The 26587-nt window shown below is 44.1% G+C and overlaps 2 protein-coding genes across 4 annotated transcripts in view; one reads left to right on the forward strand and one right to left on the reverse strand.

Moving 5' to 3' along the window:
• cwc27 (CWC27 spliceosome associated cyclophilin) overlaps positions 1-8336 on the forward strand; it is a 29777-nt gene extending 21441 nt beyond the window's left edge. For both annotated transcript variants that reach the window (XM_035624286.2, XM_035624287.2), the window contains exons 12-14: positions 1700-1809; positions 1912-2015; positions 7776-8336. In XM_035624286.2, the coding sequence (XP_035480179.1) occupies positions 1700-1809; positions 1912-2015; positions 7776-7938 (377 nt within the window). In that variant the 3' untranslated portion in view covers positions 7939-8336. The remainder of the gene's footprint in view (positions 1-1699; positions 1810-1911; positions 2016-7775) is intronic.
• A 14354-nt stretch (positions 8337-22690) lies between these two features.
• Positions 22691-26587, reverse strand: part of adamts6 (ADAM metallopeptidase with thrombospondin type 1 motif, 6) — a 64068-nt gene continuing 60171 nt past the window's right edge. For both annotated transcript variants that reach the window (XM_035626797.2, XM_035626792.2), the window contains exon 25: positions 22691-26429. In XM_035626797.2, the coding sequence (XP_035482690.1) occupies positions 26320-26429 (110 nt within the window). In that variant the 3' untranslated portion in view covers positions 22691-26319. The remainder of the gene's footprint in view (positions 26430-26587) is intronic.

A 26587-nucleotide genomic window follows, 5' to 3' on the forward strand; every position in this document is an offset into this window, starting at 1 on the left:
CCACGGTGACGGGACTGTTTCAGCCGCCGCGGAGGACGCCGGCGGCTTGGTGGGAAATGCTTCCCAGCATCACCTCCAGTCCTGTGACATTACTCTCGCCGTCTGCAAAGATCACACCTCTTCATCTGGATCACCAGCAGATGTGGTTTACGTCAGACCAGTTTTTTGCCACTTGTAAAAGAAATCATTGTTGCTTGAATCTGCTCATTTTTTTCTCGTTTATATATTTTTAAAGAGATACTGTATACTATCATTTGTGCGTCGGACTCCCATTACCCGGGAGCCAGAGCAGTAAAATCATAACAACAACAAAGACAGAAACAAGCTTTCTCCAGAATCGCTTACTGCCCCTTTAATTCTCAAAAAAAAAAATCTTTTTAAAAACATTTCATAGATACAAGTTTGTAAAATGACAACCCCACTTCTATTTTCTCCTTAAAAAGCAATTTAGTGACTTTCGCTGCAGCTTTTCTCAAACCAAATTCACATATGCTCATGTGTCCCGTCTCCGCTGAGGATCAAAGGGCTCTTACCTTGCCCCTACCCTTACCCCCGGAGCGATCCGTTACATAATGTTTGGGTATATAAGGTAGCCGCCATAATGTAGGTCATCTCTGAGGAAGATGAAGTAAGAGGTCACCAGGTTGGGGGCGTCAGTCCACCACATCTTTACGAAGGTCGGCAGCAGTATGGATCCATGCCGAGCAGGTCAGTCGGAGATAAGAGGACTGCCCCATGTTGCCTCATCCTTTCACCTCTCTTATTATCATGTTCTGTCACTGTCACAGCTTGACAAGCTTCATTTCCGTCCGCCTTATCTCTCTGATCATGTTCTGCCCATTTTTTGCGCCTCATCCGTCAAGTGCCGCGGGAACATGTGAAGCGGTTGTAGTTCTTCTTCCCAAAAGTTGTTGACATCAGAGAAGTTCTAATCATCCTGATTCTTTTATTATTATTATTTTTCACCTAGATAGATATAGTGGTTTGCAGGTCATTTGGTTTTTGGAAGGTTGCTTTTCTGTGAGCCATAGGTGCCCTTTTTTTATTTGATAGGTAACGAAAAATTTGAACGAAACTTGGAAAATTGCACATCTTAAAACTACATTGTCAATCAAATATAGCCGGGCTACCTCTTTTCCTGAAACTGTAAATATGATGACTTAAATTATGTGGTTTATGTAATTTTTTTTAATGAGTATTTTGATATGCATTGTCAAAATCATTCCGTAGACAGTGTGTTCACTCTCAGTTCGTCATAGTGTATTTTGTGTAATGAAGAAAAATTATGTTTTGCCTTTTCATGATGTAATAGTGAGCATAAAAGATGTATCACTTGACAACAGACCTCCACCGAGGCAGAGCAATCTCCCGCCTATATGCTGTTTCACTTGCTTTTCTATCTCCGTCTGACCTACAGATTTTTTTAATGTTTTAAATGTATTTGCGAAGATGTGACTCAATATGTTAAGTTTTGTAGTGGCGAAGGCTCCTTCAAAAAAGATTCCTGACATCTTTTCAGTTACATTTTTGCACCATCTGAATAGCAGATAATTTTTTTATGTTAATATCCTCTGTTGGGGGTGGGGTGAGGATTTGATTTTCCTGGGTTTGGATTTCCTGATTTATTGCCCAACAAAATCAATAAACACTTAATGATTAAAAAGCATATTATGGTTCATAATGGTTCTTGTCATTCCAGAGGAGATAAAGCCAGCCAATGAGGCGGTGGCCGAGTACCTGGAGGGAAGAAGGAAGTACGAAGAGCTCAAGAAAGAAAAACTAAAGAAGGGCTCAAACAGAGAGGCACAGGTACAAAGATCTACTGAACTTGAAGTGCACATCATTGGGGATTCTGTCATAGTTAATTATGCACCACGTGTTCTAACAATGTCTGGTCTTTTTGCCCCGCAGACACTGGCCCTCCTCAATCGCTTCAAGGACAAGCTGTCGTCGGCAACCACTGAAGCGCCGGAAGATGACGTGGAGGAGCTGGCAGAAGACGACGACAAAGGATGGTCAGTGAGCCTGATGCCATTCAGGATCAATCACTGTTCTGTTTTTTGGGGGGGTTTTCTTTCCAAAAGAAAGTCATGAAACATGGAGCCAACCGTGACCATAAGTTTGAGGCTGAGGAATACATGCATGTTTGTATTTGTTTTTTTACTGGAGACAGATCTTTCACTGATTGTCTGTCACAAAGAGGGATGAACACAGGAAGACATTTATCCTCCTTTGGAAGCTTATCGTCAATATCTTTAGAAGTCAGTTGGCATAATTTAAGTACGAGTTTACTGCTGCAGCCCACTAGCCGAGCAGCCAAGCTGAGTCACGGGGCGGGGTCATGACACTGTACAACAGGTGTGTTTAAGATCAGATTTCGGGGCATCAGGTTCGATTTGTGGGTTGTCTGATAATTAGGGTTCCTACACAATATTGAAAAGTATGGAATTTGATTTTAGTCATTTTTAGAAAAGGGAGTATGGAAAAATGTGTTTCCAGACTGAAGTCTATTTTAAAATGATTTATTTACATAATATTATTTACATAGTTAATAATATTATATAAAATAACTTAATACACATCTAGCTATTTGTACTCGGATGTCATATGGTCTGAAAAATCTACAGACAAGTCTGGAAATTTGAGCCTGGAAAAATTCTGGAATTTTGAGAAGGAAAATGTGCAGGAACCCTGGATACTACTTCCCTTAGCATTTCTTACCTATCTGCAATTACTGTGATTTTCATTTCAGGCAATTTTTTTTTATCAGTATTATATGATGAATTCACACCATATGTTGTGTGAGCATCCCTTGTAAACTTAAAATCACTGACACTATTCGCCGCAGCAAATGCTAGTAGCAGAGTCCCGAGTGCTCCGGGAGGGTTCAAGAAGCAGTTTGGCAACCGCGTTGTTTTATAGACGGATGAACTTCAAGCGTGACAAGTTGGCGCGGAAAGCCTTTTTCATCAGCCTCAGCCTCGGCCGGTTTACAATGTGTTATTGTATTGATACACTGGCTTGTGAGAGATTGTGAAAGAAACCCGTTGTTATGATAATAAGACCACCGTAAACGAGACAGTAAACTGGTCACAGGCTGCAGAGAACCCCTCTACTGGGAACGACGAACCCGACCTTGTGTCAGATCGAGAGCCTACCTCGGGTTCTGATAAATGTGTGTGAAAGTTCAAGTTCAACGTGCGTGCGTGTGTGTCAAGGTGGGATTTCGCCCCGCAGCCACCAGATTGGCCATCAGGAAATCGGCCCTGACGCTGTGTTTTCCTCGCATATTCTGTTTTTCACCAGAGATCACAAAGTCTAACTACACAGGGTGAGGGGTTTGAAATGAATACCATGTGTTTGAATTTGAGCAAAGTGTCTGTGTGTGAGAGATGTAGAATAACAAAATCTGTAGTTGCTATTAGTCTCGAGAAGCCCCCTTGAAGTGTAAGTCTGTCTGTGTGTGTGGGGGCCCTAATGAATTTGAGAGAGGCCTTGGCTGGTGCTTGGAGCCTATCCTGGTCATAATCACATTGTGCCCCCCCCCCCCCCCCCCATCTCAAGCCATCAGCAGCAGGTATGGTGAGGAAGGGGGGGGGCAGTAGCATAGCTGTCCTAGAAAAACACCAGTGGGAAGTCTGTGCCACTTTAGCAGCACTGCTGAGCAGAATGTGGGTTACAACAGATCAGACATTAGAAGTCAAGTCTGGGCCAGAGGAGGTAAACTATTCCATCTGTGTCTGTGTCTACAAATTTTGACTCCCCCCCCCCCCCCGGTCTCTACTAACACAACCTCACAGGGTTCACGCTCTCAATGCAAAGAGTTGGCCGTCGCTCTCACCATCCCTCCTGTACTCTCTAATCTCCACCACCTACTTGAATAACAAAAGAAAGGAAAGGCCAGGAAAAGGGAAATAAATAGAGGAAAGGCCTCTGTAGCCCTGCACGACGGCAGCACACAGTGGTTTTGATAAGGCCCGAGAGCTGGGTTTCCACATCACATCACGTCTCTGAGCCGTGCGACTCTGAGGCTGTACGGCCGGCCGACTGTCATCACCGAGACTGCTAGACGAATTATCAGAGGCGGCCTGCTCACACAGCAGGAGCCCGAAGGGTCTGCCAGAGTCTAGCCATGACATTCTAGATGAGCTGTCACAACTCCTGCCGATTTCAAATCAACACAGCCGAGAGTGCAGAGAAGCGTGCGCGCACACAAACATACCCATAACTGTGCACTCCGCCAGAGACGGGAGCAGACATACCGCACGCTATACACAGTCGACGAGGCATCAAACCCCAAATATTTAAAAAAAATACGCAACCAAGAAAATGCAATTTTCAAAAAGTCTGCACACTCAAAGACAAATACAGCACAAGGGTTGTGTCTTTTTTGGTGTAGTGGTAAAGAAAGATGAGGAAGGGAAGTGAGGATGTTTTAAAAACACATAAAAAGACAAATGCCACGAGTTGTTGTTATGTGCCAGTTAACTTAAGAAAAACCTAAATCAAATTAGTATTTGTTGAGACCACCCCTTTGTCTTTTAAGCAGGAGAAGCTCTCCTTGGTACTCTGATCCCAGACCGATGTCGAGATCGGCGCTCTGTGGGGGGGCAAGACGTTTTTTTTTCCAACCCAGTTTTGATGAAAACTGTTTTGACATATCGAGAAGCAGTTGTGGTTTCATTTAAACTGTTCTTACTACAAATGGCACTCCTTGTTCTTCTTGTCGCCGAAGATAGTTCTTGAAAATACAATACGTGTGTGTGTGTGTGTGTGTGTGTGTGTGTGTGTGTGTGTGTGTGTGTGTGTGTGTGTGTGTGTGTGTGTGTGTGTGTGTGTGTGTGTGTGTGTGTGTGTGTGTGTGTGTGTGTGTGTGTGTGTGTGTGTGTGTGCGCCTCTCTCTCTCTCTCTCTCTCTCTCTCTCTCTCTCTCTCTCTCTCTCTCTCTCTCTCTCTCTCTCTCTCTCTCTCTCTCTCTCTCTCTCTCTCTCTCTCTCTCTCTCTCTCTCTCTCTCTCTCTCTCTCTCTCTCTCTCTCTCTCTCTCTCTCTCTCTCTCTCTGCCCGTCCTGCTGCAGACGGACGCGCGAAGGCAGAAAGGTTGAAGACACCTACTGTGTAATCGCAATGTCCCTACTAGTTTGATTCAAGATGGGGACCTTTGTAGCATCACATCTCTTCCATCTTCTATCAAGTAAAGTCCTAAAGAACCTTTAAAAAGCAACTAAACACCTTCACCCTAATGAATTCAAACCTGATTTAAGGTTGGGTGATGCCAGAAAAGAGGTGTTTTTCCGACCACATCAGGACATGTAGGGATAACGGTGCACATATTCTGTCAGTCTTTGCTCAGGAGACCTTCATATTTTTGCACACAATTGTAGAAAGTTTAGAAAAGTGACAGCAGTAGTTATGTAATGGCCTCCCCCTGGCTCCTCTCTCAACTCCACACGGCGGGGCCAATCACTGTGGTAATGTGGTTGTGAACATTGGATTGTCGATTTCATAAAGTTACAGAAATAGTCATAAACCAATGTATTTGCGCTTTGGGTGCATGAAAAGCGCTTTATAAATCAAATATTATTATTATTATTATTATTATTAGACTAACCGACAGTTTGCCGTCATGATGGTGCTAAACGAAAAAGTTGGGATCACCAAAAAGAAAATAACGAATACAACTCACCCTGGCAACGGATTTTAGATTTTTCACTCAAAACTTTACATTACCTTACGAGTCTGAGAGCAAATAAAAACCTGTTGACCTGCTGATGACAAGCCGGGGATCACCAAAGTCATGAGGAATCATCCTCTGGGGAACACGAATGTCTGCACAAATGTTCAATGTATTCCATCTAGTGGTTGTTCAGGTATTTCAGTCTGGACCTGACTTTGCCATGTTGCTTTCATGGCCCAAATGTGTTATCCATCACCTTTCACTCGCGTCTGACACTTGATTTTCTACCCAGGTCTGGATGTCGGAGATGTAGTCTGTAGCATGGCTTCAAAAAAAGCAAAAGAAAAAAAAGCAGAGATCCTCGCAATTGATTAGTCACTCCTGCTTTGCTGTTTAGATTTACTGTGAGCATTCACGCAGCAGCTGAAGAAAACCCTGTGAGCGGTAGAAGTGCGTTCTATCTGTGAAGTGTCTGACACTGATATCTCCTGTGAGGAATGTCCTGATTCTTTAATCTCTCTTCGGGGGAACAGAAACTGACGGGGGGGAAATGAAAGACACATGACCGTCTGTTCTCCGGGGACGAGGGGCTTTCACTCAAGATTTTTTTTTTTTTGAACTGCTAAGTGTCTCAAGAGTGTGAGCCCAATTCGTCACTTTTAGTGAGAGGACCCATTCAGATACTTTTTTATGTTTTTTATATATATTAATAGCGTAGTATTATCAATAATATCATGATTTAACCATTGTGTCCGGCTACCCCAGTGTCTTTGAACTCACAACACGGCTTAAAATCGGAGTTCAAAACACGGTGACCTGGGCTTAATGTGGCCGCCCACTGACAGCAATACAGAATCTTTTATGAGGACGAACCTCAGCCAATCACCTGGATTTGTACAGATTTATTTCAACTGGAGCTGCAACAGTTAATCGATTTCATCGATTAGTAATCGATTACTAAATTAAATTGCCAACTTTTTGGATAATCGATTAATTAAGTAGTTTTTATGAAAAAGAATGGCCAAATTGCTCTGATTTTGGCTCGTTGAATGTGAATGTTTTTTGTGTGGATAAAAAAAACCCATCATCTATGGGTTTGAGGAAACACGATTGACATTTTTCACCATTTTATGGACCAAACAACCAATCGATTAATCAAGAAATGAATCGACAGACTAATCGATTATGAAAAACATCGTTAGTTGCAACCCCTAATTTCAACCTACCGTGTCACAGCCTATCAAGAGTAGTTTAAAGGTCGCTTCCACAGTTCCTGTGATATTCCGCCACGTCTGCTGGACGTGTAAATCAGCAGCTGTTTGCTGAAACGCACATCATAACAACTTAACAAGGTGATGTCATATGTCAGAGTTTACAGGTTGTTCCACGACCCCCAAGTGGCATTAATGAAATAATTAACACAGCTTTATTGCTTACAGTTGTGTACATCATTTATTTTTATTGGCATGATGCATATTGAAAAATCACCCGTCATGTATGTAGAGCAACACATTTTTCAAATAAACACGCGTAGCACCTGCAGAGGTGCAAAGAGGTCGCTGCTAGAGCCGACTGGAGATCAGTCACAAACTCAACTGAACTTATTGTTGTAGCAAGGGGAAATGTCCTCGCAGTCGAAACACAAGAAAACTTGGAAAAACAGACCCAAATTCCATTCCTAGCATTTTATTGCATGAATCCATACTACATGGCCAGTTCACTACAACAATTTTTTTTGATGATTTGTTTTCATCTCTTTGTGATTAATTTTCTTGTGTTATTCTCTTTTTTTCTGACTGTTCTTCCCATTTTGGAATTTTGCTTCCTTCGTCAGTTTCATCCTATTATTTTTTAAGGTTTTTACATTAATATGATACTGATGTTAATTAGTTGCTGCTGAAAATATTCGGCTGTGTATAAATGGTTTCTCAAATCCAATTCCCCCGGATTCTACATATTAATTATGATGGAATCAAACTGCTCAAAGCAAAAAAAAACGAGAGACTAGCCTCTGAGGTAAAGGTTTTACAGAGAGGTGATTTAGTGGATCCTCTGCCGCGGTTCTTTGAACTCTCTCCACCCCTCTCTCCGTCTGATTTAGGATGGGCCATGTTCTGCAGTTTGATGAGCAAACCAGAAAAGTCAAGGATGCCAACATGCAGGACGAGGACACGTTTGAGATCTACGACCCGCGGAACCCCGTCAACAAGCGCAGGAGAGAGGAGAGCATGAAGATCATGAAGGAGAAGAAGGCCAAGAGGTGAGGTCGTGAGGTCGGAGGTCGGAGGTCGGCTCCTTTCCCAAGCCATGTGAATTGCAGGACTGGTCGCACGACACCCTGCCTGTCCGCTTCTCCACCACTTCAAACCACGCTTATGTCGAACAGTCTCCGGGCCCGAAACATCTGGATTGAGGATACTGACCCGAGCGCATACCATCCCTGTAATCTGTGATGGAGAGGCTTCTTCACCTGGAACAGCTGCATCCGGACAACATCCAGTCACTCGTCAGGAGTAAGACTGCAGTCGCAGAGATGATTAAGGTTGTGACCGCATTACGTGTCGTTTTGTCAATGCGATTCTTCTTCTGTTGATGCCATCCAGAGCTTAAATGTGTGCATTCGACTTTGCCAGTGAAAAATAAATATCATTTTTTAACGAGATGTGACGATTTGACTCTATTAAATTTTTATTTGAAATCAATAAATGTGCCACTCAGTGGCCACTTCATTAGGTACGGCTGCGCAACCCAATGCAATCAAATACAGGGAGACCGTTAGTTAGGTGTGGTGTCAAACAGCTGTAAATTCACATCTATTATAGGTGAAGTGTTGCATTTTGGAATAATCAGAAGAATAAATGTACATGATGTGATCTCCACTGAAGGGATTTTTGATGGAACCACATAGTGCATAAAACTAGTCTATACCGTCATGATCTAAATTAAGGCTTTGGACGGGGAAATAAAATGTCAGAAAGTAAATCAATATATTTTCAGACAGCCATGGTTCCATCGCTGATATACTCCTGTATTGGCCTTTCTCATTGTGTCAGCACCTGTGTTACCTGGTAAGAGGCTGCGTGTTGTGTGGCAAGGTCAGACAGCAGCACCAACACTGGGACCTGTAAATACTATTTTCAAATACTATCTTGAGATCTTGGGGGGTTTTTTTCCCCCCTAACAAACATGTTGAACCATCCCTTTAATTCTGAGATGAAAACCCGAGGTGGCCTAATAACCCTCTGCCTCACTGTCCTCCTCAGGTCACCACTGGAGCTGTCAGAGCTTGTAAAAAGGGAATTATTTGAACCCAAGACTTTACCCCACTGTGGTGTTTTTTGGGGGGTAAATGATCTGCCGCTGCCATGTGTGTGTGACCAGGAGCTGCGTTTGGCCAGCGCACTATTCTTTTCTTTTCTTTTTTTTAACTGCACTTCTGGGATTATGCTTAGATTTCCAAATGGAACAGGAAGGAGAGTTAATTTTACATTATGATCCCAGCCTGGCCCGAGCTGCTGCTAAATCTAAAACAGGTGATCCAACTTGACTCTATGGGCTCCCGGGTCCAGGTCAGGTTGAAATGTGCCACTCATGCATAAGGGAGAGAAGTTCTAAAAGTAAGATAGGTCGAAAAAATATATGGCCAAGTCCGCATTGAAACAATTCTCACATGCCTCACATGTTTCTCTTTGTCCCAGTAACCTCTTGCTCATGCTGGTCCCGCAGAGCTCCTTTCTTATTGCAACTTTAATGTAATGATGGATGACAAAATTCACAGTCCTTGTTCTGTGTAAGAGCGCATCCTAAAATTCAGCTGAGGATAATATGTGGTCTCGGAACTCTCAAAAATACCATCTTGAAGAGTCTGACTCATGATGGATGAAGCTTAATTTTGGCTGAGCTGACCACAGAGTGATATATAGCACAGAATGAGGACTGCATTCGTGGTGGAGAGTGTATTTAGAGCCTTTAGCTAAGTAAATGTACTGATACCCCTCTGGAAAAATACTCTATTCCATGTCAAAGTCCTGATTAAAAAAATGTTACTCGAGTAAAAGTGTGTTAGTATGATCAGGGAAATGTACGTAAAGCTTCAAAAATAAAAGCCTTTCATGCAGAAAAAATGTTCCCTCTGACTGTTTCACTATTATATCATTATTATTACTGCACATTAAGGACAATTTGACGGTTTCAGTCGGAGCTATGAGGCTGCATCTATTGTTCATTTTCATCATGGATTCATCTAATGGTTAGTTTCTTGATTGATTGACTGTCTGTTTGGTTTTTAAAACTTCAGAAAATAGTGAGATATTGCACATTAGATTTACAAATGACAAATGTCCTGTTTTGTTGACAAATAGTTTTGTAATTGTAATTATGACAATCATATTTTGGGGGGTTGCAGATGGAGGGATAGGGGATGGGACCCCGCAACAGGACGATTTGTTTGGGATAATGTTCCTTATGAAAATGAAAATTGAGACAGTTACTGTGATATTGCATTAAATTGATTACTCTGTTTTAATAAAAAAAAAAGAATAAATAATTATGACAATAATAATTTCAAAGAGAATGCAGCAAATCTTACCATATGAGAAGCTGGACCTGTGAAATCTTGACTCTAAGTAATCATTAAAGAAGTTGCTAATCAACAATCTGTCATCTGGCAAATCCATTAATCAACGACATAATCCAGCTCTAATCTGACACACTGTTGATTGGTTCGAAGTATTGAAAAGCCTCGTGCTTGACATTTAAACTCCGCTCGTATGTTTTGTGTGTAAACGTGTTAATGTGCAGAAACCAGTCGCTACAGCTGTCAAATTGCATTTCCCTTTGGAATGTGGTGAAGTGGCATGAAAAGAAAAATGCTGAAGTAATGTCCTTCCTGCCTCTGTACATGTATTTAGCTGTATTCTACCAATGCACTTTCATTGCAGTTGTGGCCAGACTAAGGAACAATGACAGCTTGTAATGTCAGAATTGTTTTAACAGAGACTCCTATCCGCTAATCCTCAAATATTTCTCCTCATGAAAATGCACCAAGAAGCTTTGTGGACTCAGAAAAGAAGAAAAAAAGTACGCTTTTTACAATGACATTGCTTTGCCACGCGAATCAGTGATGAATGTCTCAAGTGGGGGGCCGGAGACGACGACGGGGCCGCTGTAATTCCCCTCCAGCACCACCAGGAGCACATTCACGTTGTCACCGTGCCCGGCTCGGAGCAGGAAATACCACTCTCGTCGCTGCTGGTCACGTGACTGCCAGGGATGAGACGGGATGGTAATAGCATTATCACGCTATTCTTCAACCGGCAGCAGTAGCAGCCTCTGCCCTTGTGGTTTGAGGGCTAAATATAGCCAACTAATCCTTCCCATCTCATGGAAATTCAACTAACACCTCTTTTGTGACATGGATTATTTTCTCCTCTTCTCTCCCCTCTTGAGGAACCAAGGGGGAACACAGAAGCACCGGGAAGCACACGCAGTTAACTTTTACCTCTTCTTTTTCACACTTGGGGTCGGGTTGCTGTTACTCATATTGAATAGGTGTGTGTGTGTGTGTGTGTGTGCGTGTGAGCACATGCCTGACCCCTGACCTTAGGCCATGAGTCCTCCCTCCTCTGCTAATTCCCCTGGGTGTGATGGACGGAGTGTGCGGGAGAAGAGAGCTCAGTAGCTTAGCGTGCTGTTCATTGGAAGCGTATTGATGAGTTGGCGAGATCAAAGAGGAGATGGTTTGGACAGACGCGGCACGTCCTCCTGGTTAATGGCTGGTCATTCACAGACGTCCAAGGACGGAGCAGAGAGTTCATTTGTCTCTGCTGCTGCTTTTCCTAACGTCTGCCAGCTTTTTTTTTGTTTGTTCTTCTTTCTCTCTCCGCTTTGGTTTTAAAACGACCTTTGTGTACACTGACCGAGTTCCTCCTGTCGACACTGGCCATGGGAAACATGGCCTCGTAAAGCAATTTCAACGTACGTGATGGTGGGGACTTAAGCTCAAGCATGCAGACGAGCCAAAACCTACGAAGGCTGGACACACCGAACTAAAAAGATCCGCTTCCGACGACTCGCGCAGATTCTCGTTTTCGGGATGTAGCGTGATAAGAACGAGTGATAATGAATAGTGAAAGAATTTTCCGTCTTCTTGCGGTTGACGAGCCTCGTTTGTTATGAAAGGGAAAGGAGAAGAAAAAAAATCTACCACTGACTGGACCTGATGATTTAAGTTTAGAAAGATTTCATATCGCACATTGTATGATTTTATCTGCTGACTATCAACACCCAGACTGGACCAGACCTGGTCCATCCGGCTCGACCCTTTACAATGTGTGTCCCGCACATTTTTAAGGGTCTTCAGACCAAATTCAAAATTCTGCACTAAAGCTGCAAGGGGTGTTTGAGACATGAAATATGAACCAGGGGGTACAGTTGGAGTAACACATCGCGACACTGGGCAGTAGTTTTTGATACCATGAGACATTTATCACATTGACACCAACTGCATCTTTTTTTTCACTTAAAATTTGCGAGGTAAACAGTAAGGAATACAGCATTTGGGTTGTTTTGCAACAACCCTTTTTATTGGCACGCCTGCTGTGCAACCAGTCCCAAGCTTGCTGGTTGTAAAAGTAATCTATTACAACTAAAAGTCCTGCAATTAAAATCCTACCTAGGTAAAAATTATGAGGCCAAAACTTTAGCAAAATTGTGTGTGTGTGTGTGTGTGTAACTGTATCTCAATCAGTTGTGTGTGCATAATCAAATTTGTGTCTGTAAATGAATCTGCAAATGTGTTTATACATCTGTGAATGTGTGAATGAGCACACTGCAGTTTCTTGAGAACTGTCCTTCACACATACACACACACACACACACACACACACACATATTTTTATTCTTACATTATTGGCCCCCAAAAAAATACATAAGTATTTCCAAGCAAATGCACTTAAGGTATCAAAGGGTATCAAAAGTAGAATCGCTACCTTTGACTTTGAGACGAAATCTGAGTCATGAGATGATTTATGTGAGAGGAAAGAAGAAGTCTCTTTTCTTTCTTTTTCTGTAATTTTCTCTAATCTTTGCATTTTGTGTAGTTTTGGAGATTTTTCCCTCTTTGGGCCTCGTCGTTGAAATGAAACTGAAACGTTTACGGGGTGAATATCTCTTCGGTGGAACTGCTACTGTGGACCTCATCTGAATCTGAGATCTGAAACAAGACGCCACAAATAGACAGCTCTGGGGTCTGTGTATTGTACATCACATGCTGTTCATATGTTGGGTTATTTTGAATGTAGAATTTTTATCTGAAAAATAAAGTTCGTAAATGTACTTGGTTACTTTCCACCCTTGCATTGGAAGCTTGTAAGGAAGGGATCTCTCCGTGAGCAGTATGGAGAGGAGGATCAATTACCAACAGAGCTTTCAATGTTCTCATGGGGACGTGGGTGTTGTTTTAAGATAGATTTGCTTTAACATAAGCTTCTCCTTTAATAATCTTTACTTGGACACATGTCCTTGTGACACTGATCATATTTCACAGCTACTTTATGAGATTTATTTTTCACACAGGCCAAGTTTCTTTTCCCCATCCACTCTCCTCTATGAACAATGTTCTCCAAATGTGCTTGTTGTAAAACAGCATAATACAATTAGCATGTGCTCTTGTTTGAACAGACAGTAATACAATGCAGTTATTATTTGGCAGTGCTGCAATGCTCTCATGTTGCTCTTATTTGGGGGGACCAGAGCTAAAGATACTAGCGCACACCTTTGAAAAAGGCCATTTCGGGGCAGAGGTGCATGTTGGGGGCCAGCCCAGTGCTGTGTGAGGCAGAAAGTGCCCGGGTGTTGGGACACTGCAGAAAGATATATTCATTTCTCCACATCTTGCCAAACATGAGGTCAAAGCAGTGCCTGCCCATGAAATTTCCAATACCACAGCAACAGGACGGGACTGATCAGGAATGAATACAATTTCTCAGAAACTGAGCGCACAGAAGGAAACTAGTGTAAACAATGAATCAAGCCCAGGACTGTACAACAATGACCAAGGTTAAACTCAAACAAAGCAAACCACAGAAATACAGTACTTTACCCCAGACTGAAAGAATATTTAGCATTGTGTTACATGGAGGGCAGTTGTTATCAAACCCCCTAGTTGGACTTTATGAAATATTTCCATTAAGGTTTTGGTGAATTCATTCCATATTCCAACTCATTCCATATTGTGAGAGATTATTAGACAAAGGAGTACAATAAGAATAATATTGAGTTTTGGCGAGAGCCCAAAGATGTATTGCTAGTAGAGACCATCATGTGGTTTGGCTTTTTAATATGGATGCTGATCTCATCTAGTTATAGACCACAGCGCTGCACATGTGGTCATGTTAATAATAATAATGATTATTTCAGTTTTTAATTAGGTAAACTGAGTTGTTGTAGATAGGAATGCCGGACAGCCCAAGAGCTGAGAGAAAGTCTCTTCACTCAGAGAACCAAGGTTACAATATAACTATACGTGTTCTAATGTATCAAAACTATTTCTCCTCTCAGGGTTACTCTTTAAGACAAACCTTGAGGCGACCATAACACCAATATGTGACAAACCAACCAGATTAAGGAAGCAAGGCAAAGTCTGGGAGGCAGAGGGGCTGCGTACGTTTGGCCGCAAGATGTAACTGACCCAAGAAAACATATTAAGGCCTGCAAGACACAGAGGCCAGACCGTTGAACTGGACAGCCACTTGAATCAGCTTGCAAGTTGCTGAGCTGACCAAGGTAGACTACAAACTATGTAGAATATGCATGGCCTGGCCGTCTATCACCGAGTCACACACAGCACCTGCTCTGGAAGTAGGAACTGGTTGCAACATGTCCCATGAGGTAGCCACACCACGGGTCAAGTGTGCTCGAACACCAGAAGGGACATCCAAACCTGAGAACACATGCCTTCTCCATAGAGGAGAGTGCCAAGTCTAGGCTTCAACAGGGGCCTACCCAGTGTAGTCAAAGCCGATCAGTGTTTCCTAACGGCAAGTGTGCGCTGGATGTCCTGACGGGACACAGCACAGACTCTTGCTGCTTGACCTCCTGGTCATCTTCAGAAGAAGAGAGTGACCGCAGTTTGACTGACTGGGACAGGTGGAATTCAGACAGGAGCTCAGGCAAGAATGCTGGGTTGGGGCGAAGTCCTACACGCGACCCATCCAGTGAAAACCTGCAGCAGTCCCTGTGAGCCAACAGTGCTTGTAACCCGCTTATCCTCCTGGCAGAAGTTATTGGTTTAGCCCTAAGGGGCTAAAAGGGCGGATGCTGAAGTGCTCAAAGGACTACATCCAAGTCCCATGGCTGCAGAGGCCCTGCCGAGGCCATGCAGCTTCATGGGGGCAATGACTGCATCCATGCATTGGGTGAATGTTCGGGGACCTCTTTATTAGAGATATATGTCAGTACCTGAAATTTGAATATTCTGCACTGAAAACCAAACCTCATGAAGCGCCAGTGCCTCTAGTTTGGTGGTTCCCACTCTCCATTTCCTTCATGGCTATTTTGTCCAGAAGGGTGTTGAGTTCCGTCTGCATCACCTGTGCATATTGAGGTTCGATCACAGTAGTGAAAGTGGCCAATGGTGTTGGTGAGATGGCGAGAGAACTCCAGGCAGTGGCCATGGGGCAACCGGGAACAACCCATGGATTCGCTCCCAGAGCTGACCAGGCTCCCCTGTGATGCTTCTTTATTCACGTAACAGGGGAAGCTGGCTGGCCAGGGTTCGGAAAATTGTCAGAATGGGGGTGGGTACTTTGTGGACCCCTGAGTTTTAACCGCTGGTCCTCCTCCTCTCTCTTGCTGGTAATTGTTTTATCTACGAGAATCCTCCAGCTGGGGCCTCAGGTCGACTAGCCCACTGTTGGCAGACAATTTACAGGGGCATTATCACTATTTCAGATGATCAACAACTTTAACGCACACATACTCCGCACCCTGACTCAGGTGGACATCAAGCAATCCAGTGATACCACAACAGCATAGGTTCCTTACAGGTAAACCATAGGGTGTCTTAAAGAAATATCCAAGCACCGTGTCAACAAGGGGATCCTTCTCTGGACATATGGAATATGTAACGGAATGGAGAGATCCAATAAAGAAATGACCATCTTGGTCCCCTGAATAATACATTTCAGTGATTAAGTTCTCCCCTGTTGATGGAAACACTTGTCCCATTTTTCAGCCTTAACAGAAAAATCCTTAAGACGCACATGGCAGCGGTGTTATACAGTATGTGCTGTGCACACTCTGAACCCGATAAACATCACAATGCACTCTCTGACCTGCCAAAGAGTTTGTAAATCAACAGGTTCCTCAAAATGCAAATCAAGAAATTGTTGACCCCCTTGTAAGTGCAAAGGGCATGTATTTTGAGTCATTATTTTCACTGCTGTATCTGAGGTATGTAACCCTAGTGCCCGGGGGGGGGGGGGGGGGAAGATAAAAGGCAGTCATAGGTGGGAAACAAGTGGCTAGCTGTCTGTCATTGGATACCTATAAACAAACAAACGTTGCACACATTTGTAAGTCATCTTGTCTTGATACTGACTAAAGGGGGTTTCTTTGTTCACTTTCTGTCATTATGAGTTGATGAATATGTTTTTACCGTTTGGCTGTTCACGTAGCACTTTGTAAATGCCAGCTGAATTCAATATAAAAACTCCTTCAAACCCATATACATCCATATTGATGGATAATATGAGAGCAGTGTGTTTTTTCGTAATGCGGAAAATACTGAATTGTGCTGACTGTGCTAATGCTGAATAATCACCTGACTGTGTAGCTCAAACTTTGCAGCCTCATCTGGCTCATTCCATTGGTTTGACATCACATCCTTACCTGTCCAAACAACTCCTAATGTCTCCTTCGATGTTGACAATTATCGTCACCACATTAGCTATAGCAACTTTATATGTATCTGTCTTGTTGTGGTGTTTTTTCCTGCCCCTAGTCGCTCAAAATAAGATAATACAACTTATTTTCCATACAGTTTATTTAAAGCTGCATTAAAGGGGCAGTAAACAATTCTAAAGCAAAATACGTTTTGTGAGAATCAGCAGATATTTTTTGGGGGGGCGCAGGCCAGGCTACGTAAATCGAAAAAACAAAAAAATGGTGCGGACCGCACCACACAACAATGCGGGTGCAGTTTGTGAACATCACTTGTCGACACGTCGAGAGACGTGCGTGCGGGTGGCGCTGCAACGCCGTGGTTTTGACCCAGTGGTCAGTGCGACGGACTCACATACAGCAGGACCCGGGTTCGCGGCCCGGCCAGAGCAGTAAATTCTACTTGTAGGGAATGGAAATTTTTTGTTGCATATTTACACATTAGCTGTTAAGTGTGGGTGAAGTGTCTTGCCCAAGGACCCATGCATGTGGACTAGGGGAAGCTGAGATCAAACCGCCGACCTTCAGGTTATTGGACGACCGACTCCACCTGGTAAATCTAAGTCCAATATTCACTCTCCTTTTAGCTCTGTTTTTGGTCTTCACCAACTCCTGAAGAAAATATCTATTGCCGAGGGAATGAATAACTACAAAAATGCTCAACTATGTCCACCAGCTAGTCTCTAAGTGTGTCTGTCTGCTGCTTGCTGCTGAGCAGGTATTTCAGTTGGGGATTCCCAGTTACTTATAGGTTGCTATTGGATAAATTGCCAATATAAAAATATCAATTATAGCAGATTTTAAGTAACTTTACATTTTTGATACTAACACAATCAAATGACTTCATGCCAAAATCCTGGAGGAAAAAATCCCCCAAATATGGAGCTTTTTGGCCTCTTGGTTGTGGCATTCATTTGCTTTTACTTACTTAGTGAAACCCAAAACAGGGCTTAAATCAGAGTGAATATTGGACTGCTCACTTGACCAGTTTGGCAACCTCTGTTGTGTTTCTAGCTCATATTTCTGTAATAAAATAAATGGAGTTCATGGAGTGGAGTTGTCTTTATTTTATTGATCTTAGAGCACTTTTGCCCAGTATATTCAGCATACGCGCAAAGACTTTCTGAAGGCGCCCACTTTCTTACTTGTTGTCTCTACAAAGTTGGCTGTTGTGACTCATCAGAGAACAACTGCCTGATGAATGTCAATTAATAAAATGCGTTGTGTTACCAGATCATTTTTTTTCTTTACAGCCAGTTTTTCATTGAAATGAGATAGCAGAGATATTACATCAAGGACATTTAACACACTGTATTGAACAGGATGATGTATTCCTTCAAAAAGCAGCTTGTTATCTCAGAACATGATTACAAGCTTCCAACAGAACAGATCTTAAAGAGGGGTTGACATTACAGCGGACGATCAAGGTCGCTGTCGAACCGTCAATGGGCCCCCGCGTGTCCTCCGTATGTCCGTGTATCATACAAAGATTCACCTTTTCCTTGTCGAGAGTAAAGGACACATAGTACATTTATGAAACAGGGACAGAGGTGGCATTACATTGTAACCGAACAGAGCCTTTGTAGCTTTCTGTACTGTGACTACAGCCCCATTATCATTTGTCCTCATTAGCCCGCTGTCATTTATTGGTTGAAGGCAGTTGGGGCAGAAGAGGCTAAATCACAGTGTAATTTTATTCTTGATGGATTCCGTTATGTTCTCGAGACACGATGTCCTTAAGTATGCTGTTCATAGAATATGCTGTTCTACTTAAATGATGACACACACACACACACACACACACACACACAAAATGATTCAGCCTCATCTACAACCAAGCATAAGCACTTGGCTTTACTCCATTGGCCTAAGTGATTGGCTATTGATTCGTTATACACCTAATCCACTTACCTACTGCCTTTCGTGCTGGCAGAGGACAGCGCAGGAACAAGGCTGCATCCCTTAAAGGTGACCCAGCTACCGGCTGAGCCACAACAAATGGGCCCTTGAGGGTTAATGCCTCAGTACGCTTGAATCTACCACCCCTAACACCATTCTAATGTCAAAATTGGAATAGCGCTGCACCGGGCTACTTTCCTAAAACCAACGATTTGAAAAGCACGGCCACTTCACATTGCGATTGGACAGGCAGGGTTTAAACTGCTCTCTTTTTGAATTTGTTCAAACAAATTCAAGGAAACTTAAAGACAGCAGAATTTCAGTGATGACGAAACAATATTACAGAATGAACGACCTAAATATTTAGTATGTCAAAAACTACTCATGGACCTGAATGTGACGTTGGATTGTGTTGGTCATCTAATAATACGAAAGTTGCCTCCAACTGAACATTTATTCATAGAAACGTAAAAATTAAAGTCAAAGCGAAGGCGAGTGGAAAAGCTGTGAGAGCGGTGATCACAATTCCCATTCGTGCGACTCCTCACGTCCCACCCCGACTCAGTGATAGCATGCTTTTCACCCTGCCTTCAGGAGTGACCTTTGCCGTCTATATGAAATTGCATTTCATCGGAAGCATGCCCTCAACCATTTCAGATTGAAGAACAATCAGGGCCACCGGCATTTGTAACCTCAAAATGTCTAAGGTTGACAGCAGAGAGATGAGAGGAAATAAGGGGAGGGGGAGATGGGGAACAATATGCAACACAGGTTCATGGTCAGCACCCGATTCCCTGGAGCACCGTGGCGATCCCCCCAATTCGGATCGTTTCTATGGGATCGTCACAATCGGTGGATTCCTTCAATGAATTCAATTTTAATGTAGAGTTCAATTTCGGCGAATTTTGATTTTGCATCTTTGCTCAATAGCGAGCGAAGGCAAAACAGGAATTGTTCTTGAGAATCCTTGTACGTCGTTGAGGGAGATGTATCTATTATTCCTGTGTCAGATGCGAAGCTTTCCACAAACAACAGCAGCTTACTCGCTGCACAGCCTGTAAACTGTAGACTGTAATGCCCAAAATTATATTGACACATTTATATTTATAATCAATAGAGATAAATATTTGGTGTTATAATGTTAATAATGTTTGGTTCGCAGCGGATAAGGGAACTTCCGAGCTCCAGATGCCGGAAGAAAACCGCCTTTGAAAGAGGCCATGGTGCACAGCTCGGGCTTTTTCTCGTCACGTCTTCGGGAAAAAAAACACATCCTCCTGTTGTATGTGGTTGGGTAGCTCAAGCTTTTCCAGCACCCGTCTGGACTTTGATCTTATCCGCGGCAGTTCGGTCTGGGTGTCAGCGGTGGGGAAAAAGCATTGGGGCTTCACAGGCCAGTAGATAGCAGGTGCTGGAGCCATGACCTTCCCATCCCAGGCCAGCATTCCTGCCTGTCAGACCCCCCCCCCCCCAAGTCTGAGCATGCACTGTCTCCAGCCACACCATCTGGAGCTGTTTGTCCTGCTGCACAGTGTTCCAATGGAAGAGTGTCCAAAACACTTCGGATGACACTAATCGATGACACCGCGGCACCACGGACACTTTGATGAGGTACGATGAACTCACGGAGAGCTTAGGGTCCCGTTGTCCGTCGCTAATCCTCACACCTCCCAGCCGAAGAGCATACGCGCAAAACGGGCGATGGTTTTTACGTTCAGAGCGACGGCATGTCCCCAGGACCAGAGCCAAGTGCAAGGCCGTGGACGTGTCTGAGGTTTCGACCTCTTACCGCCCGAGACACTCAAATTCAAATGAAGCTGAGGTGACACACTGTATGATGCTCTTTGAATAACTCAAACATGTCATATTAGCAACATGATTACTACCTTGTCACATCTTGCTCTTGCTTTGTTTTGTCGTGCAGCTCGGGGGGGGGGGGGGGGGGTATATTTCGCATCCGCAATGCCTCCTCTCACAGTCGGCAGTTTCCATTTGAAGTTCAGAATCGCGCAGAAGAGGAGAAATCTGTTCCCCGTCCTCTCAACACCTCTTATCATAAGCAGCCTGTGGGCTCCGAGTCTCAGCGGCCCATTGTGCTGTGAAATCACCTTGTCACTTGTTCGGTCCCGTGGTACAAAGTCAGGAAGACTAATATTATCCCCCCGACAAATAAAAGTCAACACGGGACTTAGAGAGTCATACTGCACAACAATGCACAATGGTGAACAAAATCAAAGGTTTTAGAAATGATCTCTAGAATTATTGTGCGTGACTTGAGCCCACACAACCCACATGAGCATTTAGCTCCCCAGGTACAGTGCGTCACCAAGCTTTTATGACAAACAAATACATTTTTCAAATACATTTTTCTGTACCGCGTCCTGCCACACACCCAGGTCCAGAAGGTAGAGAAGTCCTCCACAAACCGGAGGGTCGGTGGTCGCTGGAAAAGTGACGGGTGATTCCTGGTATGCCTTAACATTTTGGCTTCATTATTTGGGCATTCTTTTATATACAAATAGAAGACATTTATCAATACAAAGGTTTGTAAAATACTTAATTGTGTTTTTAAATGTCTCTTATCTCTGTTTAAGTAATAAATAAAGACCTAAATAAATAATTTTAGCCATTTCTTATGAATATGTGACTCATTTTAGTGTAAATAGGATTGAGTAAATCATATGGATGTGAAAAGTCACCGTATACCAGGAACCACCCATACAGTCCATTTATCATTTACTGATGCAGATGCCTATAAATGATCTGCATCCACCAGAAAGTGATGATCGCAGAATTTACACGTCTCCGGCTTCTTTTATTGAGATCAGACAGCCACAATGTGCAAATACACAACAAGCACAAGAGCATGGCACCAGTTGCTGTAGACACCTGATTTGTCATTTGATCCGAAATTCCAAAAAGCATAGCAAAATATAGCGTTATTTTTGCAGGAATATTGCATTTGCAATAGTGCCTTGCACGATGGTTGCAATGCACTTTTGCATTGACACATTCTTTATCCAAAATTTCAACTGAGGGGACAAACTATTAAACTGATGGTGCAATAATGCACACTTTTGCACCCTCGAAGAAGCAGGCCTTCTCTGGTGTGACCAGTCTTTCAGCCCGACAGCGGTGACGCCAAGAAAGCCCCTGTCATCGTAAAGATACAAATACAAGTGAGGCTGTGATGTGTTTTCTTGAGCTCTTTCACTCACTTTCATTGCCTAACAATCCAGGGGCCCCTTGGCCCCGTGTGTACACGCAAGTGTCCAGTGGCACTGTAAAGTTTCCCAAGGAAAACCTTTTGTCTGTGTGTTTAAGCGACAATGGGCTATCATCAGCGTACTGTGTGTGAAATTGTGCCAATGTGAAGCAGCCACCTCAGGGCTGCCGGGATCGTCCGCCGACACGAGATCCCTCGGCCTGAACTCCATCACCTTCCTTTTTTTCTCTCCTTGTCGCCCTCAGCTGAGCAGGTTAGGACTAATGTAATCACAGACCCCTGCAGACGGGCCAGCACGGGAGACAGGAGCCGGGCCAGATGTACAGGTATTCTAAACTGGTTACATTAGACCAAACAGGCCATCTGTCTCCCTCTGTAATTGGACACTGTGGATTAGAAAGCGACGGCGGTGTTTCCCAGCCAAGTGGGCAAGTGAGTGTTTATTTGGAATTAATTACCAAGGAGAGTGGGAACCTCGCGGCTCCCCAAGAGTGAATCCAGACACTTGAGGCCGGGATGAGCGGAAGGTTGACCGCCAAAGCAGCTCTGTGGCCACAAAAGCTGGGACAGGTTCGGAAAATGACGACGATGATGCAGCCGGCCCGTCGGACTTAGGTAGATAAGGGGAAAAGCTTTCACACACTTCTCCGATTCGGTCACCCTAAACTGAGGCAGCGGATGAATGGGTTTCTTCAGCGGTGGCAAAGGGCGTCCTGGTGTGATGCCATTAGCTGCTCTCATGCTGTTGGTGCCTTCCAAGAGTTGAGTGAAAGGACAAGGGCATATCTCTTGAAGCCTGTGAGAACGAAGCATCTACCCTGGCACCAGCCCGGGCCCGTCGAGCTCGCTGCTCTCGCGGCGACCCCTGTGTACACCACGGGAAAATGTTGCACAGACATGTTTTGATGTGCTTGGCCAAGCAGGTAAAGTGAATGAATCCGCCAACACAGTCCTCTTTAAAAGCTGCTCTTTTTATTGTATCTACTTTAAAAAAAAAAAAAGGAAAATGTTGGTGAAGGGCTGCATCGCTGCATTTTTTTTTTCCCACTATGCTAAGTTTTCAGTTTCCATGCAGTGAAATGAATGTACAAGTGAGACAACGCAATAAATTAGCATATAATTTACATTTGAAAAAGAAAATTTAGTAACAGTGTACCAACATTAATACCGAATATAAAATATACGCAACGAATCACATGATACTTTTCATTTCTGTTGCACTTTAGGTACAGGTAATAGCAATGTGACATTCAAACATCCGAGTTCACAGCAATGAGTACCAGTTTGATTGATTTCACTTCTTTCTTTTTTCTGGAGGCTCCGTGTCCCACAGCCAGTAGATGAGTACGTCCAAGCAATTTCAAAAATGCTTTCTGAGCATCCACTGTCCTCTCCCGACCGCCTCGCTCAAGGTTTAGGCAACCGCTGAAACCCGCTCGACATCGTCATACTGAAGGTGGCTACGAAGAAGTAGCAGCAGCAAACAAAAAAAATAGAAATTAGTTGTTAACAGCTTCGATGAGATCCTTGCACGCGCCTACATCGGCTCTCGGATTATCTCAGACTCCTACTGTACCTCCACCACGAGTGTGCGATGGAGACATTTCATGGGCGTTCCCTTTCGTAACCCCAACACCGGCAGAAATGTCGCCCGGGCAAAGGGATCGGTTACAACTGGGCGAGTGTCCACTGTGTTGGTCGCACAAACATCAATACACGGTTAACAATGACAAATTCCCAGTGTGAGGTATAAACAGATACGAAACAAAAACAATGACATGACCAGCATTTACCAACAGAGATATTGACAGGATATTATTTCATATTGTTTGGATCCAGCCTCACTTTTAAGCACACTGGAGAGGGCGGAATGGAAGCACCCACTTGATAGCACCAGAAAGAAGCCTGGGAAGGCCGTGACCCTTGGAGCAGAGGAGGAAAGGAAGAGGTAAACACAGTACTTCATGGAAATAAAGAAGAAGAAAAAACAATAAAGTAATTGGGAAAAAAAGAGGGGGGGGGGGGGGTCTGAGTTGGCTGTTTTTTTCTCTTTTTGCTGATGATGAGAGAGAAAGAGGATGAGGGAGTAACATTATCCGGAGATATGTGGTCTGGGGAAATCTCCACATTTGCCTGGTGTGTATGTATATTAAGCGCTGGCCCCGCATTCAAAGGCATAGTCAGACATTTTGGGAAATATGCTTATTCACGTTTTTTCTTGCAGAGAGTTAGATGAGATGATTAACACCACGCCCGTGTGTGTGCGCTTGGATGTGAAGCCGGAGCAATGTTGGCGCAAAAAGACCAGAGAGGGGGCAAACGGAAAACCTGGCGACGACCCCCACGGTGCGTTCACACACACAGACACAAAGTAGGGAGAGAGAAAAGAATCGGGCCTTTTCGTGAGTCTGCAGTTCTAATTCACACGCTCTGCTGTTACCCGGGCAGTTCATTTTGGACGACGCGTCAACAAAGCTGGTTGACTTTGGTTGCAACATATTGTTCTTCTTTTTTTTAATTTGCTGCTAACTGACCAAAAGACCTGTCATAGGAAGCGGGGGGGAAACTGCAGACTCCGCCGATCATATTCTTCCTCTATTTTGTTTTTTAAAGTACCTCGCCGCGATGGAGTATTACTCTTCACTTCCGTTGCCGCTGGAATCTAGATATATTAGTCGGCCCTCGTCCTGGCTGTCGCTCACACTGCGTCAGTTCAACGTTTGCATTAAGCCGAGGCCATTCTTTTGGGCCGTTTTCATTTGAGTGTGTCGGTGCTCAGCAGGGGGCGCAGGGGTGTAGCTGTCGCAGCTTTTTTGAAATCGGCGTCTATGAGCGGCGTGTAAAGCTCCCTGATTTACCTGCGTAAACCGCGGCGAATAAAGTGTTAAATGTTAAACGGGGGCGTTTATGTGCTTCACCACTCCTTGGCTGGACCGAGCCCCCAGAAACAGAGACGGGCTGTCGAGCCATTTCGGGCACGATAGCCACATGGGTCAGTGCCTCTTCAGCGTTTGTCCCGCGATGCACACTGGCCCCGGAGCGGCGGTGAAGCAGTCAATGCATTTGTCCGAGCTTCACGCATCCTCTTATTCACTGTCCCGGTTTGATCCGTTTGGTTTGAAACCTTCTTGGGAACCTAGAAGAGCCTACGTCGCATTAAAGGAACATTTATTGACTTTTAGACGGAGCCGTTCCAGCTGTCCCCCCCCGCCCCCGCGCCCCCGCCCAGGTGTCCAGTCTTCACGCCGTGAACGTCTCGGGCGAACGTCTCCTGGCTCCAGCTTCACATCTAGTGCACAGACACGGGAGCGGTCTCTTGGATCGTCTCGTCCAACTCGGGCACAAAACACAAAAAACGCGACCGCCGACCAAACCACCATCTGATTCAACAACCGTCCGGCTTGAAAGAGGAAAGAAAATAGTGACTGCACTTGCATTGCCAGGGAACAAGCTGCTTCATAGAACGTGCTCCTTCAAAATGAATCCTTCAATAGTGAACTGAAAGCTCCTCCATAGGATGTTTGGTAAAGGCCAGTTTGGTAACAGTGTTTCATGTGGCCCAGGCACCGTCTGAAAGTAGCCTCGCACCACTCTGATCTGACACTGGGTGAACTCTGAGTATTAGGAACTAAGGCACCCGTCTGGGGGAAGAAGAGGTGAATTAAAAGCTCTCCTACAACCACATGGTATTTTCTGGTCCAGGATAAACATTATATATCATACACAAAAACCTTACAGTATATAAGGGTTTAACGTATCTTACAGTATGTAATATTTTCATTCCAGCACAGAGACATTGAAATTCAATCACATTACATTCCCTTCCGTGACAGTAGGCTACTATCTGACAAAAAAACATGACCAGAGGACAATATCTCAGCTCTGTTTGGAATTGTACAATAAATATACAGTACACTGATGGGGTTTTCTCTGTCGTATTTGAGCGGTGAGTTGTAAATAATAGTATTTACACAAAGAAAGTGCACTGAAGCCAAAAGTCTGCCTGCCAATAGCACCGTCACAGTCGCCCCCAAAGACCGGAGTCCAACGCGTTCAACTCCCATCCCCCGCTTCTGGTGAGGGGTTGCCCCCCCCCCCCCCCCCCCTCCATCTGTCCGTCTCCGGGGTACATCCTGTGTGAGCGTGTCCAGCACTTTGGATTCATACAAAACAACAAACACGGAGGAAGACTAACACTGATATCAATAATTATTATTATAATAAAAAAATAACATCACCAACGAAATAATCTTCCAAGTTCCACTTCACAGAAGTGAAAGTTAAAAAAAAAAGAAAGAAAAGGAGGAGTTTGTGTCAGCGTTATGAGCTGAGCAGTGGTTTGGATTCCACCATGATGGAGGGCAGGAGGTTCGGGTGTGACGAACAGGGAAGTCCTTACTTCTCTCCTCCTCTTTCACCAGTAGGTCACTTAGTCTGTCTTCCACTGGTGCAGAGTTTTGTTTTCCAATCTTCCCTGTTCTCTTCTTCCTCTCTCCCTTTCAACGCCTCCCTCCATCTTCATCCTGGCCATTCTCTCTCGCTCGCTCTCTCACTGCGCCTCGCTCTCGTGCTCCAAGGGTCAGTGTCCCTGGCAGGTCTTGCAGCACATCTGTCTGAAGTACGCTCGGCTGCAGAACTTGAACTTCAGCACCAGCGGGCAGTAGGCCACTTTGTTTACATCTTTGCATTCTGGAGGGAGAGAGAGAGAGAGAGAGAGAGAGAGAGAGTAAAGGAGAGCAGGGTTAATTCAATATGTTTTTAAACTTTTGAATGTCTCGTGTTTTTTCATGAGGTGGACTCTCTTCGAGCCCCAGTTTGTTCCTCCCATGTCAATGCATTTTCTTATT

Source organism: Scophthalmus maximus, chromosome 2 (assembly GCF_022379125.1).
Source record: "Scophthalmus maximus strain ysfricsl-2021 chromosome 2, ASM2237912v1, whole genome shotgun sequence".
In the NCBI taxonomy this organism is placed as follows: domain Eukaryota; kingdom Metazoa; phylum Chordata; class Actinopteri; order Pleuronectiformes; family Scophthalmidae; genus Scophthalmus; species Scophthalmus maximus.